The sequence below is a fragment of the Heterodontus francisci genome, chromosome 18, assembly GCF_036365525.1.
Source record: "Heterodontus francisci isolate sHetFra1 chromosome 18, sHetFra1.hap1, whole genome shotgun sequence".
NCBI classification, from domain to species: domain Eukaryota; kingdom Metazoa; phylum Chordata; class Chondrichthyes; order Heterodontiformes; family Heterodontidae; genus Heterodontus; species Heterodontus francisci.
In genome coordinates this window covers 69,256,010-69,275,429 of record NC_090388.1, presented here as the reverse complement: position 1 = coordinate 69,275,429, position 19,420 = coordinate 69,256,010, and the positions used below count along the sequence as shown (strand labels likewise).

Genomic DNA, 19,420 nt, shown 5'->3' with positions numbered 1-19,420 from the left:
CTGGCTGCATTTTCCCTTTTCCTGGTCTAAGCGTATGGGGGCTAACTGTCGCACTCCACTGGATCAGATCAGACAACTCAGCCTAGGCAGGGTACTGAGCCTGGGATCCTATGATGTGTAAGGCTTGCACTACCCTGTATGGTAGCATTAGACCACCAAGAGGGGCTTGCCTAAACAACTTGATGGCAGGCAGTCTGAATATAGCCATAATAGTTACATCTCAACCAACAATAAAAATATTTGTACAGAGAGAGGTGGGGTGGGAGGGGGCGGAGAAGGGATAGTCTATCACAACTGAGAGCAAGGGCAACAATTGGAGAGTAAAAGGAGAGGGTCAGAGAGAGAAAGAGAGAATGAAAGTGAGAGAATTATTAAGAAAGAACCTACTCAGGTTTTTAAAAGAAGAATATTTTTTAAAATCCCTAAACTTACAAAAGCCGTTGGGATGAGTTGAGAAGAAAATGGTGTTTCCAGGGCCCCTAAGAAACAAAGAAAATCATGAGAAATGATCAAGCTTCATAAGGCTACCAGGTCAGAAAGCTACAATAACGTGTGGTACAGAACCATAAAATCTCTGTATAAAATGGCTGCATTAACAGTGGATACCGTAGATCAAACTAATTCACCGTATATGAAGTACTTTGAGACTTTTCTGGGTGATGATAGTAAAGTTTTTTCTTAAGTAAGAGAGCATCAAGGAAGATAAATGAAGTTGAGGTGCAGATCAGCCATGATCTAGCTAAATGGTAGAATAAGGTCAAAGGGCTGAATGATCTACTTCTGTTCCTATATAACAATATCTTGGACTGGTTTCAATTGCCTGAGGGTGTGGAGAAGGTATTTTCCAGAGTGGTTTTCTCATTACTGGCCCTCAGTTTTTCTCTTCTCCCACCAACCCCTATAACCCCATGGGATTGCGTGACTGTGGGGTGATGGGGGAGGTGTCTGGTTACAAAGCTCCAGCTATCATGTGTCGAGCAGGCTTGATGCACCGACTGGTCTTTTCCTGACCATCAATTTGGTATGGTCATGGCACCTTTAATTGAGATGGGAAAAGACAATATTGTCAGAAAAAGGAGGGGTCGGGTAAGAATTCAACAGATAAGATGCGTAAATTTACCAGCACTGGAACACTTTATTTCATGCATAGAAATGGGAAAATGCTTTAAACTGTTGTGAAATTTTTCTAAGTGTTAGAAACCTGTTGCTACAAAACACACTTTCTAGAACAGGTCTTACATAAGATTGATTTCCAATGTTTAAAAAAATCTCTAACTTACCATGAAAATGTATAGACAAATTGATGGATCTTTATCCACCTTTTACCAAAGTTCTGTGAAAGCCACAGGTGATGCTGCAGCGAGAGAAAACAATGTCAAAGTGAGACCTTCTACCAAACATACATGCTAAAAGCTGAACAGGAGCCTTCTGAATTTTTACAGTTAATCAGTAACAGTGAAAGACAATGTAAATTTAAAAAATAAACTCGGCTGATTTTGTCTTTGGGTTACTCACATCAGTACTGTAAGCCAGCAGGCAATCTGAATTGGTGGAGTGATAGAGCATTGGCTGGGCAGGGTGGAAGGGTAGTTGGACAGAATAAAATGTTTCGCCAGAATCAGACGATCGAAATATGATACCACCAGGACTTCCACTATGTCCTATTCGTTTTGACACATCACCGGTCAGAATTACCTTTTTAAGTAAAAGGAGCACATTATTAATAGTTGAGTAGGGGGTTTCCTGGTTTGTGTCAGGAAAGGAAACTGCTTGCTTCCACTATTTTGAAAAATCTCACCTTCTTGGAATGATCTGGTCCGACATTAATTCCAAATTCCTTCCGTATATAATAGCTGTTGAGGAGCCGTGAGACATCAGCAAATGTTTTCCCATAATCCTCACTGTAATTGAAAGGACACTTATCTATATCTTCACTAAATAAGTTACAACTGAATAAAAATGTTATGAGTGCTGGACCTTGTAACATGATTGTTTTTAAAATTATGATTTTTAAAATTCAAAATGGAGTCCGGAAGGTCAGGCGACCTCACCTCCACTCTGCGAAAGGTTACTAGGACAACAGAGAACACAGATCAAAGACTTTCTTCTGAAAAGAGAGACTGCAGGGCTAACATCTGAAAAACAATGGGTTTCGCCCTCCCAAACTTTCAGGTCGTAAAACAAGGAGTCAGTAATTCGGAAGATGTAAATGTACCAGGCAGCTGTTATAACCTGGGAAAAATGGAAAGGCCCAAGTGGATTTGAGAAACCAGACTTCTGAACTCTGCATTTTTGGAGCAATACAATAAGCTATTGACTTCTGAGTCCAGATAAATGTAATAGACTTTCTGAAGGCAAACATGCTGCAAAAGAAGAAACCAACAGTTGTGGCCTTGCAGCAGGCTGGAAGAAGGAAATCAGCGGTTGCAGCTTCACAGCAGGCTGCAAGAGAAAATTAAACAGCAATTGCAGCCTCAAGACAGAAGGGCCATCTGCTCTTGGAAGCCTGTTACAGTAAAAGGTTGCAAAGACTTGAACCTGTTTTGAAAGTTGAAGCTTGCGGAGAAGTAGAAGACCAGTAGGATCACCAGGAAACACATTATTCAAGAAAATTCAGGTCGGAAGCACTCAGAGAAGTGAGCAAAGAGAACATTGATTTTTGAAATAGTCTGGGAGATCCAACCCATTGTAACTGGGAGGAGTTTGGGACTTTTAACCGCAGAAGATGTCATCAAAAAGAACTGTATAACATATAAGTATGGTGTAAAGTTTTCAAGTATTCTTAATAAGTAAAGAAAATACCTTTCTTTATAATTTGGTGGATTAGCTACTTACAAAGTACTATTTGGTTAATTGGGAATTTCTTTCAGTTTAGTTGTTACAATAAAAGTCTTAAAAGGTGAAACCTTGTCATGTAATTCTTGAAATTGGGCTGGGGTTCATATCTTGTATTGTTCACGTTAATGATCTCACTGAGGTCGTAACAAAAATCCAGACGTGCTCCTTTCCCTAGCTCTTCAGTCACAACACAGAAAACACAGCAACAATTATTCTCAGACCTTAACCCACTGGGAGAGAGGTGAGGCAGCACTGAGTTCATCAAACTCTATTCTTCTAAATACTTAACAGATGGAAAGATGTAAAACATAAGGTGAAGAGCACAGTAAAAAAAAAAGTACACATACATGAAGGACAGAAAACTGAAAAAGAGATGGAGTATTAACAGAGGGAAAAAATAAAGCATGAGTAAGAAACTGGACCAGAGAATACCAAAAGAGAAAATATGGGCATGGCAAGTACAAATTAAGAACGAGGAGATAAACCTGATGCATTTAATGTTTTTTGATGGCTTAAAAATTAGTATGAAAAATGGGTATACAAAAACCTATATGAAATTCCTTTCTATGTTAATGAAGCAAATAAAAATAATGCCTCTGCTAAGATAGCTAAGCAGGTATCAGGCATTCATGCGCTATTACCACACAACAGTGGAGCAGTGGTTAGCACTGCAGCCTCACAGCTCCAGGGACCCGGGTTCGATTCCGGGTACTGCCTGTGTGGAGTTTGCAAGTTCTCCCTGTGTCTGCGTGGGTTTTCTCCGGGTGCTCCGGTTTCCTCCCACAAGCCAAAAGACTTGCAGGTTGATAGGTAAATTGGCCATTATAAATTGTCACTAGTATAGGTAGGTGGTAGGGAAATATAGGGACAGGTGGGGATGTTTGGTAGGAATATGGGATTAGTGTAGGATTAGTATAAATGGGTGGTTGATGTTCGGCACAGACTCGGTGGGCCGAAGGGCCTGTTTCAGTGCTGTATCTCTAATCTAATCTAATCTAATCTAATGCAATTTCCAAATGACCTGTTTCCATATTGCAACTAGTATATATTTGTCTTCTATGTACATAAATTCAAGTTTGAGAGATTCTGTTTAGAAACTAAACAAACTTACAGTTGGCAGTCAAAACAGATACGAGTCGCTACTGAGGGCTGGAACAGCAACACAACTTCTGGCAACTTCACTTACGCCAGAACCAGGAAGTTGGGGTGTGCCTCAATGAACACCAGAGGAACCCATGCTGATGGTCCCGCCGTTCCAATGCTTAAAGCGGTAGGGACCAGTCATGGGAGAATTTTGTCCATTTGACCACAACTTGCATGGATTTTTACGTGCAAGGAGTTTGGGCTTATAATCACAGGCATACGTCAGAAAAGGACTAAATTAGTGAAAAGTAAATTTAAAGCAGATATATTTGGATGGCCTTGTTTATTCAAGGAGTGATAATCTCTCAGGCAGGATTGTAGAGATGGAAATATCAGCAATATTCAAATCACAGTTGTATGGTATAAAGGGAGATTAGAGTATTGGAGAGGCTGCCTTTAATGGAGCAAAAAGCCTGTTACCATCCATGACATTCCTTGTGTTTTTTCTGCTCCATTAATGAAATCTCTGTCAGCGGTAGTAATTTCCTTCAATAGTTGGATAGAAGTTATTGAAAATGCATTCATTAGGATCGAAATAGTGAGTTAAACTAAATTTTAAAGATATTAGTAGAAATACGTAATTACAATTTTGTTCATACTTTAAAGAAAAACACCGTTGTTACTGTAGGCGATCATGTAACTGTTAAACAGAAATGATTGTTTGGAGCGGTTGACAATTGTTACTATGGTTAGGTATTTGCGGTTTCATTGCATTTTCCCCCTCCCATCAAGTGCTGTTTCCAACATTGGCGGGTCTGAGGAGCCGGGCGAGGGGTGAAGGGGTGGGTCTGCAGATGAGCTGGACATGAGAGAGTGGTGGGGAGAGGAGCCAGGTGGCGATGATATCCCAGGGACAGAGTCCAGCAGACAGGAGGTTCAGACAAAGCCAGGGCCAGAGAGAATTGTCACAGAACTTTGTGGCGCCTGTCTCTCTCTCTCTATCTACCTCCATTCCTCACCCCTTCTCCCTCTGTCTCAATATTTAAAAGTTTGTAACAGTTTTAAAAAGTGTCATAACTGTTTTAAAATATTTAAAATTATAAAAAAACTCACCTGCCATTGAGCTAAGACTGACCTCAAAGGACGTATCTTCTGCTCGTAACATCACTAGGGGGTGGTGTGGCTTTGCCAGCAATGTGCCTCACTGGAAGACCTTGCTGTTTCTCCTGATGGCAGGCCCTGTTGCAGCAAGAAAAGGAAGTTTTCGCTGCAGCCAACGAACCAGGAATGTTTGTTTCTCTCTGTGTAGTCTGCAGCGAATGCCATCGCTTTGCCAATGACCCCAAAATCTGGGCCATGCATTGAGTGCAATGAAGCAGCAAATCAGAATGCTTCAGGGTAATCTTCTTCTTACTCATGGCAAAGTGTTTGACCAAGATGCCGTTGTACCTTGGTTGTCACTCAATTTATTTTGGTACTTCCTTTATTTTTGTAATGTTTGTTAGACAAAGGGGTAGATTTTTATTTTGCCTGGTGCTGGACGCAGATTCAGGATTGCAAGCATCAAGAATTGGTCCTCTGGCCTCATCTACATATTGAAGACGAGTTGTCAGGGCCGGATGAGTCTCCAAAGGTAGCTCACCCAACCCACGAGAAAAATCAATTTTGGATTTTTTTTTGGGTTGTGGGGGGTGGTGGGGGGGGGGGGAGGGGGAGGTGCAGTTGGGAGCAGGAAATGGGATGGGGCTGGTGTGATTGCAAGGAATATGGAGTCAGGGGAGTAACAGTGCTCCTCTTCGCTCCAAATTTTGGTCTCGGCCTGTGTAGAGAAGTCCTTCAACAGGTCTAGGTCCCTCAGTAACATGTTCAAGGAACACAGGATACCAAAAAAAATCCAGCAAATTTAGCAGCCTGCCCAGGGTGCATGCTGACCACTACTAAATTGATATGCTTTGCACTCATTTTATGCCCAAGAAACTGATACACTTGTACTAATTTCTACCTCACGTTTCTTTGTCATTTCATTGTAATGGATAATTAAAAACACAATGTGGAGGTGGAGGTGCGGATCAGGGTGCAGTAGAACTGCCACTCATCATACAGCCCATCTGAGTTTCCTCACCATTGAATATAGATGCCCGTCCACTATTGCCTGTTTTGTGCCATCACAAAGTTGAATTTTACCCCCAATGACAGGCGAAGCACTCAGGGCTGTTGATCGTGTCATGTAGTTCAGATTGTTGGTTACCAGACTAAAGGGTAGAGAGCATGTCATCGTTCTTGGACTGCTCGTCATACAGATCGTCTGAGTTTGCTTTCACGCACCTTTCATGGTAGGTAGGAGGATAGGAACAGGATAATGCAAGAACCATACACAGCGCTTGCCACACTGTCACAGTACGGTCTTCAGACATTCCTAGCTGTGGGCAAAAGTCAGAGATCAGCATCACTTGATGCTACCATCCCTGGTGGTGATGTAATTTGTTTCTTTTCTGTACAGCATTAGTGTATTTGTTGTATTCACACCTGAGGAAGCTCAACAGCAATTATGAGGCAGGAGTTGTTATGGTTACAGGTAATGCTCACTGGTGCAGAGTGAACTCTTTTACTTCTCCCTCGCCAATATTATGCCACAAGAAAATCATTTTGGCTGGGTTTTTATGTTACAGAAGTACAATAAATTTTAGTCAATTCATCTGAGTTAATAAGCTTCTATCACACCAGTTACTGATCCTACACATTGTATAGTTGGGATTATTGGGTTAAAATACAAAGCAGCCATGATTAAGATTTCCCAACTGTACTTTAATTATGTTGAATATGAATATTTAAATTTTGCAGAGTTAGTAGTTATTTGCTAATTGCACTTCAGGCTATAAAGTTTATTGAACTTTGATCTGTATTAAAACACTACTTTTCATCACACTGGCATTTCAGAAAGCCTACTGGTAGGGACAATCTCAACTCGAAGTGGGTAATTTTCACCTTCACTGCTCTGGTGGTAAGCTGGTGGAGCAGATTACCTGCCGGCCATCATAGAAACTGCCTGATTTTCATTTTCAAATGGCAAGTGTCCTTTTGCACTAAACATTTCAAAGTCAGCTCATTGGCTTAGCTCCAGGGGCAGATGTTATGTGAGTGTTCCTATTTTTCTTTGCAAAATGTGCATTAAGAGCTGATATTTGAATTGTGGACTGAGTGAAGTGTGCACAGACTGCAAGGCACCTGTTTCCAAGCAGCTCAACAGGAAATGACAGGAAGATTTATGACTGTCACATGACTTGATTGTGGGTTTTAGTTTCACTTTGTATTGTGAAAGAAGTGTGGGCTGGACCAGCAGCATACAGTGAGCGGGATGGGACCTGTTTTTCAGACCGAAGAAAAGACCTACTCTTTTTAAAAGAAGACTTGCCTCTCTTGGAAAAAGAAATCTTACATTTGAGGTGTGGCTGTGGTCTGCCTGGAGAGAGGAAAAGACCCCTGAAGAGAGAAAAGACTCAGGAAAAGAGAAGTTGCTGCGCTCTGTGGAGGAAGATTGCTTTGCAAAGAGGAAGCCCTGCATTTTTAAAGGTAGCAGACTCCTATTGCCTCCAGTCTCTCAAGAATCCCTGCCTCAAGAGGAATCCCTGTTGCCATTTGTGTTTTGGGAGATCTTGAAATCTCAAGAAAACTTCTATTGCTAGACTGCGACTTCAAAACCCAAGCAGACCTGTTGTTAGCTTTGCTGAAAGACCTGTGTGATGCCTGCTATAGACAAATTCCCTTGAAAGCCTACCTATCACAGACTGTTCATCAACCTTGCCTGGAGAGACTGTGAGTGGCATCCGCATTTTTGACTCTGGGACACCTCACCGACCCGGAAATATCCTACCACGCTGTGACAATGCAATTATTTTATTATTCCTAAGAAACAGTTGTAAACTGAAAAGCCTTTTTCACCAGTTAACTGGTTTTTTTTTTTTAGAGTATGTGTGTGTACGCATGAGAGTGAGGAAGAATAAGAAGTTTTTTAAAATTCTTTTTCACATATAGAGTTATCTCATTATTGTTTAAGACTTAGTTTATTAATAAATAGCTAATTTTGTTGTTCAAAGAAACCTGGTTTGGTGTGCTTTATTCTGGGAGCAAATAGTGTGTATAATTTGGCTACTTCCAGTAGGTAGGAAACTTTACTAATATGCTATGACCTGTGGAGCAGTGGGACTGAATTAACAGTGCATTACTTACGCCTTTGTCGTAACACAGATCTGAGCAGTTATAGCGAGCATATTTTCCGGGGGGGGGGGCAGAAAAAATTAAATTTGTATGCAAGTGCCATTTAGAAAGGCAGGAACAATTAAAAGAAGGCAGTTAAAATGGGGTTCAAAAAACTCTGAAAGATCTAAGAGCGTTTAAAGGCTTCTCAATCCATTAATATTGTTCATCAAATTTGAAGGTGCTGGGTGAAGAAGTGAAGAGCAAAATTGAAGATAAAATAATCCTAGTTGGTTGGCATAAGTCTGTAAGCAAGTGATAGCACAGTCCAGCATCTGCTTCCCCTTGACTCCCTCCCAGGACACGGAAGTGATTCCTTATGGTCCTCCACATGTCACTCCATACCCAATGTGTCAGCTTCCTAGCATGCCTGCAAGCAGGTGGAGACAGGCTTGAGGCTGCAATCTCAACTGTAAACTCCTGTGCTCTGCAATCCCCCTCCTAACAGCCCCAAATGCTCCGTCGCACCCCCGGCAGCCATGCTTTTGACCATCTCGGCCTCATGCTCCCTAAACTTCTCTACCTTTAAGATACCCCCTCTCCCACCACCACCACTTAAAACCCACCTCTTCATCCAAGCTTTTGATCATCTCTCCTAATAGCTTCTTCAATGCCTTGGCATGCAGCTTTGTCTGATTACACCTGTGTGAGGCATTTGGGAAGTTTTTCCTATGGTAAAGGTACTATATAAATGCAAGTTGTTTGTTGTTGTTGTTGTTGATGGTTACTTTAAGTGGAAGTTGCGCGTGCTGTGTGATAGCTGCAAGTGCTGTTACAGACCTGCATCTGGTGCTCCAGATCTGAATATGAGACAGGCCCCACAGTCATTGCCATAGAGCTGTGCCTGCAGTAATGTGTGGATTCATCTAGGCAGACGTGGCCAATGGCATGCCATTGGCTGTTGAACACCTTGTCATGCCTTCTTTCATGAATTATCACTGAAAGAATGATGTATTGTGACCGGGGTGCCTTCAAGGAAGATTCAACATTTCGGTTACTGGGGATTTATATATCTTAGTGGTGGCATCTTCCCAGATTCCCTTGTCAATAGCACCCTCCACCAATGCTGATCAGCCACCAAAGTGAGGCGCACAGGCACCAGCAGCAGGGCAAAGATTATGCAGCTTAACCTGCCAAGGATTCCTTCATAGGTCCATCACCTCTTCCAAACATGTCAGGTAGGAGATTTTCCATTGGGAAACAAAGAAAATTTACAGCACGAAGGAGGCCATTTGGCTCATTGTGTCTGTGCTGGCCAAAAGACAGCTGTCCAGCTCTTGGTCCATAGCCCTACAGCTTCCAGCACTTCAAGTGCATATCCAAGTATTTTTTAAACATTATGAAGGTTTCTGCCTCTACCACCCTTTCAGGCAGTGTGTCCTCCTCAACTCCGCTCTAATCCTTCTGCCAATTACTTCAAATCTATGCCCCCTTGTTATTGACCTCTCTGCGAAGGAGAATAGGGCCTTCCTATCCAGGTCCCTCATCATTTTATGTGCCACAATTAGATCTCCCCTTAGCCACCTCTGGTCCAAAGAAAACAACCCCAGCCTATCCAATCATTCCTCATAGCTAAAATTTTTCAGTGCTGGCAACATCCTTGTAAATATCCTCTGTACCCTTTCCAGTGCAATCACATCCTTCCCGTAATGCAGTAACCACAACTGTACACAGTACTCTAGCTGTGGCCCAACTAATGTTTATTTACAATTTCAGCATAACCTCCCTGCTCTTTTATTCTATGCCTTGGCTAATAAAGTATCCTAAATGTCTTCTTAACCACCTTATCTATCTGGCGTGGTACCTTCAGGGATCTATGCACATGTACTCCAAGGTCCCTCTGTTCCACAACACTTCTCAGAACCCTGCCACTTATTGTGTATTCCAATGCCCTCCCGAAATGTATTACCTCACAATTCTCAGCATTTCCTACATTACAACATTGTCTACATTTGAAAAGTTTTGGCTTTAAAGTGCTTTGAGATAGTTGGTGGTCTTGAAAAGTGCTACATAAAAGCAAGTCTTTTTATTGAATTCTGTTTGCCATTTTTCTGCCCACCTGACCCCAGCCCATTGATATTTTCCTGCAGTCTACAGCATTCTTCCTCACCATCAACAACACAGCCAGTTTCTGTTTCATCTGTAAACTTCTTAATCATGCCCTTTACAGTTATCATTGTTATGTATACCACGAAAAGCATGGGACCTAGTGCAGAGCCCTGTGAAACCCCAATGAAAACAGCCTTCCAGTCACAAAAACATCCATCGACCATTATCCTTTGCTTCCTGCCACTGTTAACTTTGGATCCAACTTGCCACCTTCCCTTGGTCTAACCCTTCCTCCCTTTTGAAACAACTGTACATCATTAACTGTCCTCCAGCACCATGCCTGTTCCCTAAGAGGATTGATAAAAGATGGCCAGAGCCTCCAGTGTTTCTTCCTTGCTTCTCTTCATAGCCTGGGATACATTTCATCTTGGCCGGATAATTTATCCACTTTAGAGATGCTAAATCCCTTAATATTTCCTCTCTGTGTTTATCCCATCCAATATTTCACATTCCTCCTTAACTACAACATATTACACATGTGTTGAAACCCATTAGTGCAGAAAATAAATAATTCATAACAGACACAAGGGCTCATCGGGGTTTAAATACTATTAGGGTAAAATAATGAAGATGACCAGATAAGAAATAAAATCGTTTTAGCTTTTTCTTACTGCACCATGCCACAATGAAGCAGCGCTTGACACCCATTTCAAATAGGTGGGATTTATGTTGGACACCCTGCATGCCCGGATTATGGGAAATGATGTGCAGAATGACCATGTCCCCCAAATTGATATGTAAATGAAATGCCCGCCTGCTTGAGGCCACTGCCACAGGAGCAGAAAGTGGGTGGCATTCCAGAGCTGGTCCTCTGGTCACTTTGCAATACCAGTTGCCTGATTTAGTTTTCAACAACTGGTGGTGGATACAGTGAAATGTACAGGCTTTTTGGTCATTTATACTCAAGAGCCGATTATATCCTGTAGAAACGTTTCTAAATTTCTAATACTTCCAAGATTCTAACCATTATATTACATATGGGTTGAGACCCAAGTCTGCTTCAGATACCAACCTGCACAAACAAGCGAGACCACTGCAGCTGAAGATTAATTGTATCCATGTTATCGTACTGCAATTTTTTAAAAATTCATTCATGGGGTGCAGGCATCATTGGCCAGGCCAGCATTTATTGTCCATCCCTAACTGCCCTTCAGAAGGTGGTGGTGAGCAGCCTTTTTGAACCGCTGCAGTCCATCTGGGGTAGGTACACCCACAGTGCTGTTAGGAAGGGAGTTCCAGGATTTTGACCCAGCGACAGTGAAGGAACGGCGATATAGTTCCAAGTGAGGATGGTGTGTGACTTGGAGGGGAACTTGCAGGTGGTGGTGTTCCCATGTATTTGCTGCCCTTGTCCTTCTAGTTGGCAGAGGTCGCGGGATTGGAAGTTGCCGTCTAAGGAGCCTTGGTGCATTACTGCTGTGCATCTTGTAGATGGTACACACTGCTGCCACTGTGCGTCGGTGGTGGAGGGAGTGAATGTTTGTAGATGGGGTGCTAATCAAGCAGGCTGCTTTGTCCTGGATGGTGTCGAGCTTCTTGAGTGTTGTTGGAGCTGCATCCATCCAGGCAAGTGGAGACTATTCCATCACACTCCTGACTTGTGCCTTGTAGATGGTGGACAGGCTTTGGGGAGTCAGGAGGTGAGTTACTCGCCGCAGGATTCCGAGCCTCTGACCTGCTCTTGTAGCCACCGTATTTATATGGCTACTCCAGTTCAGTTTCTGGTCAATGGTAGCCCCTAGGATGTTGATAGTGGGGGATTCAGCGATGGTAATGCTGTTGAATGTCAAAGGAAGATGGTTAGATTCTCTCTTGTTGGAGATAGTCATTGCCTGGCACTTGTGTGGCGTGAATGTTACTTGCCATTTATCAGCCCAAGCCTGGATATTGTCCAGGTCTTGCTACATTTCTACACAGACTGCTTCAGTATCTGAGGAGTCGCGAATGGTGCTGAACATTGTGCAATCATCAGCGAACATTCCCACTTCTGACCTTATGATTGAAGGAAGGTCATTGATGAAGGAGCTGAAGATGGTTGGGCCTAGGACACTACCCTGAGGAACTCCTGCAGTGATGTCCTGGAGCTCAGATGAGCTCCAACAACCACAACCATCTTCCTTTGCGCGAGGTATGACTCCAGCCAGCGGAGGGTTTCCCCCCCCCGATTCCCATTGACCTCAGTTTTGCTTGGGCTCCTTGATGCCATACTCGATCAAATGCTGCCTTGATGTCAAGGGCAGTCACTCTCACCTCACCTCGAGTTCAGCTCTTTTGTCCATGTTTGAATCAAGGCTGTAATGAGGTCAGGAGCTGAGTGGCCCTGGCGGAACCCAAACTGAGCGTCACTGAGCAGGTTATTGCTCAGCAAGTGCCGCTTGATGGCACTGTTGATGACACCTTCCATCACTTTACTGATGATTGAGAGTAGGCTGATGGGGCGGTAATTGGCCGGGTTGGACTTGTCCTGCTTTTTGTGTACAGGACATACCTGGGAAATTTTCCACATTGCAGGGTAGATGCCAGTGTTGTAGCTGTACTGGAACAGCTTGGTAGGGGCGCGGCAAGTTCCGGAGCACAGGTCTTCAGTACTGTTGCCATAATATTGTCAGGGCCCATAGCTTTTGCAGTATCCAGTACCTTCAGTCGTTTCTTGATATCACGTGGAGTGAATCGAATTGGCTGAAGACTGGCATCTGTGATGCTGGGGACTTCAGGAGGAGGCTGAGATGGATCATCAGCTCGGCACTTCTGGCTGAAGATTGTTGCAAATGCTTCAGCCTTATCTTTCGCACTGATGTGCTGGGCTCCCCCATCATTGAGGATGGGGATATTTGTGGAGCCACCTCCTCCAGTTAGTTGTTTAATTGTCCACCACCATTCATGGCTGGATGTGACAGGACTGCAGAGCTTATATCTGATCCATTGGTTATGGGATCGATTAGCTCTGTCTATCGCATGCTGCTTACGCAGTTTGGCATGCAAGTAGTCCTGTCTTGTCGCTTCACCAGGTTGACACCTCATCTTGAGGTATGCCTGGTGCTGCTCCTGGCATGCCCTCCTGCACTCTTCATTGAACCAGGGTTGGTCTCCTGGCTTGATGGTAATGGTAGAGCGAGGGATATGCTGGGCCATGAGGTTACAGATTGTGGTTGAGTACAATTCTGCTGCTGCTGATGGCCCACAGTGCCTCATGGATGCCCAGTTTTGCATTGCTAGATCTGTTCGAAATCTATCCCATTTAGCACGGTGATAGTGCCACACAATACGATGGACGGTATCCTCAATGTGAAGGCGGGACTTCGTTTCCACAAGGACTGTGCAGTGGTCACACCTACCAATACTGTCATGGACAGAAGCATCTGCGGCAGGCAGATTAGTGAGGACGAGGTCAAGTATGTTTATCCTTCGTGTTGGTTCCCCCACCACCTGCCGCAGACCCAGTCCAGCAGCTATGTCCTTTAGGACTCGGTCAGTAGTGGTGCTACCGAGCCACTCTTGATGATGGACATTGAAGTCCCCTGCCCAGAGTACATTCTGTGCCCTTGCCACCCTCAGTGCTTTCTCCAAGTGGTGTTCAACATGGAGAAGTACTGAGTCATCAGCTGAGGGAGGGCGGTAGGTGGTAATCAGTAAGAGGTTACCTTGCCCATGTTTGACCTGATGCCATGAGACTTCATGGGGTCCGGAGTCGATGTTGAGGACTCCCAGGGCAACTCCCTCCCTACTGTATACCACTGTGATGCCACTTCTGCTGGGTCTGTCCTGCCGATGGGACAGGACGTACCCGGGGATGGTGATGGCAGTGTCTGGGACATTGTCTGTAAGGTATGATTCCGTGAGTATGACTATGTCAGGATGTTGCTTGACTAGTCTGTGGGACAGATCTCCCAACTTTGGCACAAGTCCCCAGATGTTAGTAAGGAGGACTTTGCAGGGTTGAAAGGGCTGGGTTTACCGTTGTCATTTCCGGTGGCGAGGTTGGTGCCGAGTGGTCCGTCCGGTTTCATTCCTTTTTATTGACTTTGTAGCGGTTAGGTACAACTGAGTGGCTTGCTAGGCCATTTCAGAGGGCATTGAAGTGTTAACCACATTGCAGTGGCTCTGGAGTCACATGTCGGCCCGACCAGGGAAGGACAGCAGATTTCCTTCCCTAAAGGACATTAGTGAACCGATGGGTTTTTACAACAATCAACAATGGTTTCATGGCCATCATTAGACTAGCTTTTAATTCCAGATTTATAAATTAAATTCAAATTCCACCTTCTGCTGTGGTGGGATTCGAACCCATGACCCCAGAACAATACTCTGGGACTCTGTTACTAGTCCGGTGATAATACCACTATGCCACTGCCTACCCCTCAATAATTACACAATAACCTGGTGCAGGGTTCTAGAAACCACAAGAAGGCACAAAATTGAGATCATTTGTGCTTTTTTTTGGTACGACGAGTGCCCTTAGAGTTCCAAAATAGTGTCAATGGTGCACACTTGAGGCAAATTGCACAAGTCACCATTAATGTGACTGTATTGGAGCACACGCAGTAAATGGCTGCTGGAAGTATGCAGTGCAGGCAGATCATGACATCAATCTGCATGCAACATTGATTTGACTCTGTTTCTGCCATTTGAGTGCAACATTACAGCCAACGCCCTCTCTAAACTTCATATAGCTGAGTACGCTTTCAGCATCGATCAGGACCCCTCCTACCTGAGCTATTTAAAAGGGTCATCAACTTCTTACAGATTAGATGCTGGCTGAGTTCTTCTAGCTGTTGCTTCAATTCGACAAGTGTTTGGTGTTCTGTATCATTGTTTAAAGTTGCAAAAGCCTACAGAGGATGGTGCGGCAGGTGCTGAAGGAGTTTTTGCTTACTTCAAGGCATCTGCACAGACCAGTTCCTCCCAGATATGCACTACTGGGTAATCCCCCAAAATACAGCATGACGAGGAGCATGAACAAAGGCCATGCAGAGAAAAACAATCTACTAGAACAGGAAGGAGGACGAGGGGGATAAGGCTTCTCAGAAGGAGGCAATATCCACTCAATGGTTTGAACTTTACAGACCCCCTGACATCGGGGGTCATGGTGGGGAGGGGGGCTGGAAAATACCTCCGGGAGAGCCCCGCAATGAACCTCGACACCGGGAAGGCCTGGCCCAATATTGCCAGCGGCATCGAGGCCTCGTGCCGCTCCCCCGCTGCTCAGCGACAGGAGCCCAATTTTGAATATGTAAATTAATTTAAATAAAGGAATAAATTACCTTTGCATTCCCATTGTCTGTTCCGGCGCAATATTCATACTGGTGGCCGGCACTCCAGGGATCCGAGACAGCACACTCACTGGTGGGGAGTGGGGAGCCGGTAAGTTTCTCTGTGTGGGGGTGGGCGGGGGAGGGGGTGGGGGGTTTGCGGGGCCATAGTCATCTCATTGGTGTAGAGGACGGTGGAAAGAGGCAGCTGACGCCATTGCCGGGGACAGACATCCTGCCTCCTCCATGCCATCAGGGTGGGCAGTCTGGCCCGGCTATATAAATGAGCCGCCATGCTTAATATCGTGGCGGCTCCGCGGCGTACAACCCGTACAGGCAGACCGCCATTGTTTTCGTCTGCTGCTGATTATGGCAGCAGAAGTATAAATTCCAGCCCAATGTGTTTAAGGAGCAATTCTCCTACCTAAAGCTCAGTGAAGAACAACTTGTACAATGTCTGCACTTCTGTAAGGTTGTCCATATTGAAATCTGCAACCTGCTGTAGCCACAACTGCAACCACAAAGCAGGGCAAGGACCACATTGACAATCGCTGTGAATGTGATGCTGACTGTGACGATCAACCTTTATGCCTCTGGTTGCGTCTCGGCTCGAATTGATATGAGCAACATCTCGCAGTTTGCAGTGCACTGTTGCAGAGGGGAGGTCACTGAGGCTCTCTATTCATTGAGAGTTAACTAAATTTCATTCTCTCTGGCTGGAGAGAGAAGCAGGCGGAGTGGGCACATGGCGAGCTGGATTTTATGGGCCCACTTGAGGCAGGTGGGCCCATTAAATTGCGATGGGTGGCATGGGAGGCAGTGGCGTAGTGGTACTGTCACTGCCCTAGTAACCCAGAGACCCAGGGTATTGCTCTGGGGACATGGGTTCAAATCCCACCACAGCAGAAGGTGGAATTTGAATTCAATTAATAAATCTGGAATTAAAAAGCTAGTCTAATGATGGCCATGAAACCATTGTCGATTGTTGTAAAAACCCATCAGGTTTACTAATGTCCTTTAGGGAAGGAAATCTGCTGTCCTAACCTGGTCTGGCCTCCATGTGACTCCAGACCCACAGCAATGTCGTTAACTCTTACATGCCCTCTGAAATGGCCTAGCAAGCCACTCAGTTGCACCTAACCGCTACAAAGTCAATAAAAAGGAATGAAACTGGATGGACCACTGTCATCGACCAGGGCACCGTAAACGAAAACGGCAAACCCAGCTCTGTTGACCCTGCAAAGTCCTCCTTACGAACATCTGGGGGCTTATGCCAAAGTTGGGAGAGCTGACCCACAGACTAGTCAAGCAACAGCCTGACATAGTCATACTCACGGCATCATACCTGACAGACAATGTCCCAGACACTGCCATCACCATCCCCGGGTACGTCCTGTCCCACGGCAGGACAGACCCAGCAGAGGTGGCGGCACAGTGGTATACAGTAGGGAGGGAGTTGCCCTGGGAGTCCTCAACATCGACTCTGGACCCCATGACGTCTCATGGCATCAGGTTAAACATGGACAAGGAAACCTCTTGCTGATTACCACCTACCACCCTCCCTCAGCTGATGAGTCAGGACTTCTCCATGTTGAACACCACTTGGAGGAAGCACTGAGGGTGGCAAGGGCACAGAATGTACTCTGGGTGGGGAACTTCAATGTCCATCACCAAGAGTGGCTCAGTAGCACCACTACTGACCGAGCTGGCCGAGTCCTAAAGGACAAATCTGCTAGACTGGGTATGCGGCAGGTGGTGGGGGAACCAAGAAGAGAGGAAAACATACTTGACCCTGTCCTCACCAATCTGCCTGCCGCAGATGCATTTGTCCATGACAGTATTGGTAGGAGTGACCACCGCACAGTCGTTCTGGAGACGAAGTCCCGCCTTCACATTGAGGATACCCTTCTTCGTATTGTGTGGCACTACCACCGTGCTAAATGGGATAGATTTCAAACAGATCTAGCAATGCAAAACTGGGCATCCATGAAGTACTGTGAGCCATCAGCAGCAGCAGAATTGTACTCAACCACAATCTGTAACCTCATGGCCCGGCATATCCCCCACTCTACCATTACCATCAAGCCAGGAGACCAAACCTGGTTCAAGGAAGAGTGCAGGAGGGCATGCCAGGAGCAGCACCAGGCATACCTCAAAATGAGGTGTCAACCTGGTGAAGCGACAAGACAGGACTATCTGCGTGCCAAACTGCGTAAGCAGCATGCGATAGACAGAGCTAAGCAATCCCATAACCAACGGATTAGATCTAAGCTCTGTACTCCTGCCACATCCAGTCGTGAATGGTGGTGGACAATTAAACAACTAACTGGAGGAGGTGGCTCCACAAATATCCCCATCATCAATGATGGGGGAGCACAGCACATCAGTGCGAAAGGTAACGCTGAAGCATTTGCAACAATCTTCAGCCAGCCGAGTTGATGATCCATCTCGGCTTCCTCCTGAAGTCCCCAGCATCACAGATGCCAGACTTCAGCCAATTCGATTCACTCTGCGTGATATCAAGAAACGACTGAAGGCAGTGGATACTGCAAAGGCTATGGGTCCTGACAATATTATGGCTATAGTACTGAAGACCTGTGCTCCAGAACTTGCCGCGCCCCTACCAAGCTGTTCCAGTACAGCTACAACACTGGCATCTACCCTGCAATGTGGAAATGATTGCACAATGTTGAGCACCATTCATGACTCCTCAGATACTGAAGCAATCCGTGTAGAAATGCAGCAAGACTTGGACAATATCCACGCTTGGGCTGATAAGTGGCAAATAACATTCGCGCCACACAAGTGCCATGCAATGACCATCTCCAACAAAAGAGAATCTAACCATCTCCCCTTGACATTCAACAGCATTACCATCACTGAATCCCCCCACTATCAACATCCTAGGGGCTACCATTGACTAGAAACTGAACTGGAGTAGCCATATAGATACCGTGGCTACAAGAGCAGGTCAGAGGCTAGGAATCCTGAAGCGAGTAACTCACCTCCTGACTCCCCAAAGCCTGTCCACCATCTACAAGGCACAAGTCAGGAGTGTGATGGAATACTCTCCACTTGCCTGGATGGGTGCAGCTCCAACAACACTCAAGAAGCTTGACACCATCCAGGACAAAGCAGCCCGCTTGATTTGCGCCCCATCCACAAACATTCAATCCCTCCACCACCGACGCCCAGTGACAGCAGTGTGTACTATCTACAAGATGCACTGCAGCAACGCACCAAGGCTCCTTCGACAGCACCTTCCAAACCCGCGACCTCTCCCAACTAGAAGGACAAAAGCAGTAAATGCATGGGAGCACCACCACCTGCAAATTCCCCTCCAAGTCACACACCATCCTGACTTGGAACTATATCGCCGTTCCTTCACTGTCGCTGGAACTCCCTTCCTAACAGCACTGTGGGTGTACCTACCCCACATGGACTGCAGCGGTTCAAGAAGGCAGCTCACCACGACCTTCTCAAGGGCAATTAGGGATGGGCAATAAATGCTGGCTTGGCCAGTGATGCCTACATCCCATGAATGAATAAAATAAAAGGGGCGGAGGGCCCATTGCCAAGCAATTTTGCTGGGGGCCGGATAGACTGACAACAATCTTCCCATCCAGAAACCAACTGAGGTCATTAAATGGCCTATTAAAGGCCACTTAAGGGCCTCTTCCTGCCATCACTGGGATCTAACCAGCAGGGGACGGTGCCTCCGCCATGCGGGGAGGGCATCTTGTAAAATGAGGAGCCTCCCTGCAGGCTGGGGATGGGGGTGATCTCTCCTTCATGGGAAATCTGTAACCCACAGAAGACCCCCACTGACAAAACCTCCACCTCCATGGTACCCCCTCCCCCTGGACTTCACGCTCACCCTCTCAACA

General features: G+C 45.4%; 1 protein-coding gene across 1 annotated transcript in view; it reads right to left on the bottom strand.

Annotated features, from left to right (window-relative positions):
* The window catches only part of LOC137379705 (sortilin-like), a 163,162-nt gene that overhangs the window by 70,927 nt on the left and 72,815 nt on the right, over positions 1-19,420 (bottom strand). Inside the window, exons 4-7 of the mRNA XM_068050940.1 lie at positions 1,799-1,901; positions 1,516-1,695; positions 1,281-1,354; positions 433-479 (exon numbers count right to left, since the gene is read on the bottom strand). Of these exons, the coding sequence (XP_067907041.1) occupies positions 433-479; positions 1,281-1,354; positions 1,516-1,695; positions 1,799-1,901 (404 nt within the window). The remainder of the gene's footprint in view (positions 1-432; positions 480-1,280; positions 1,355-1,515; positions 1,696-1,798; positions 1,902-19,420) is intronic.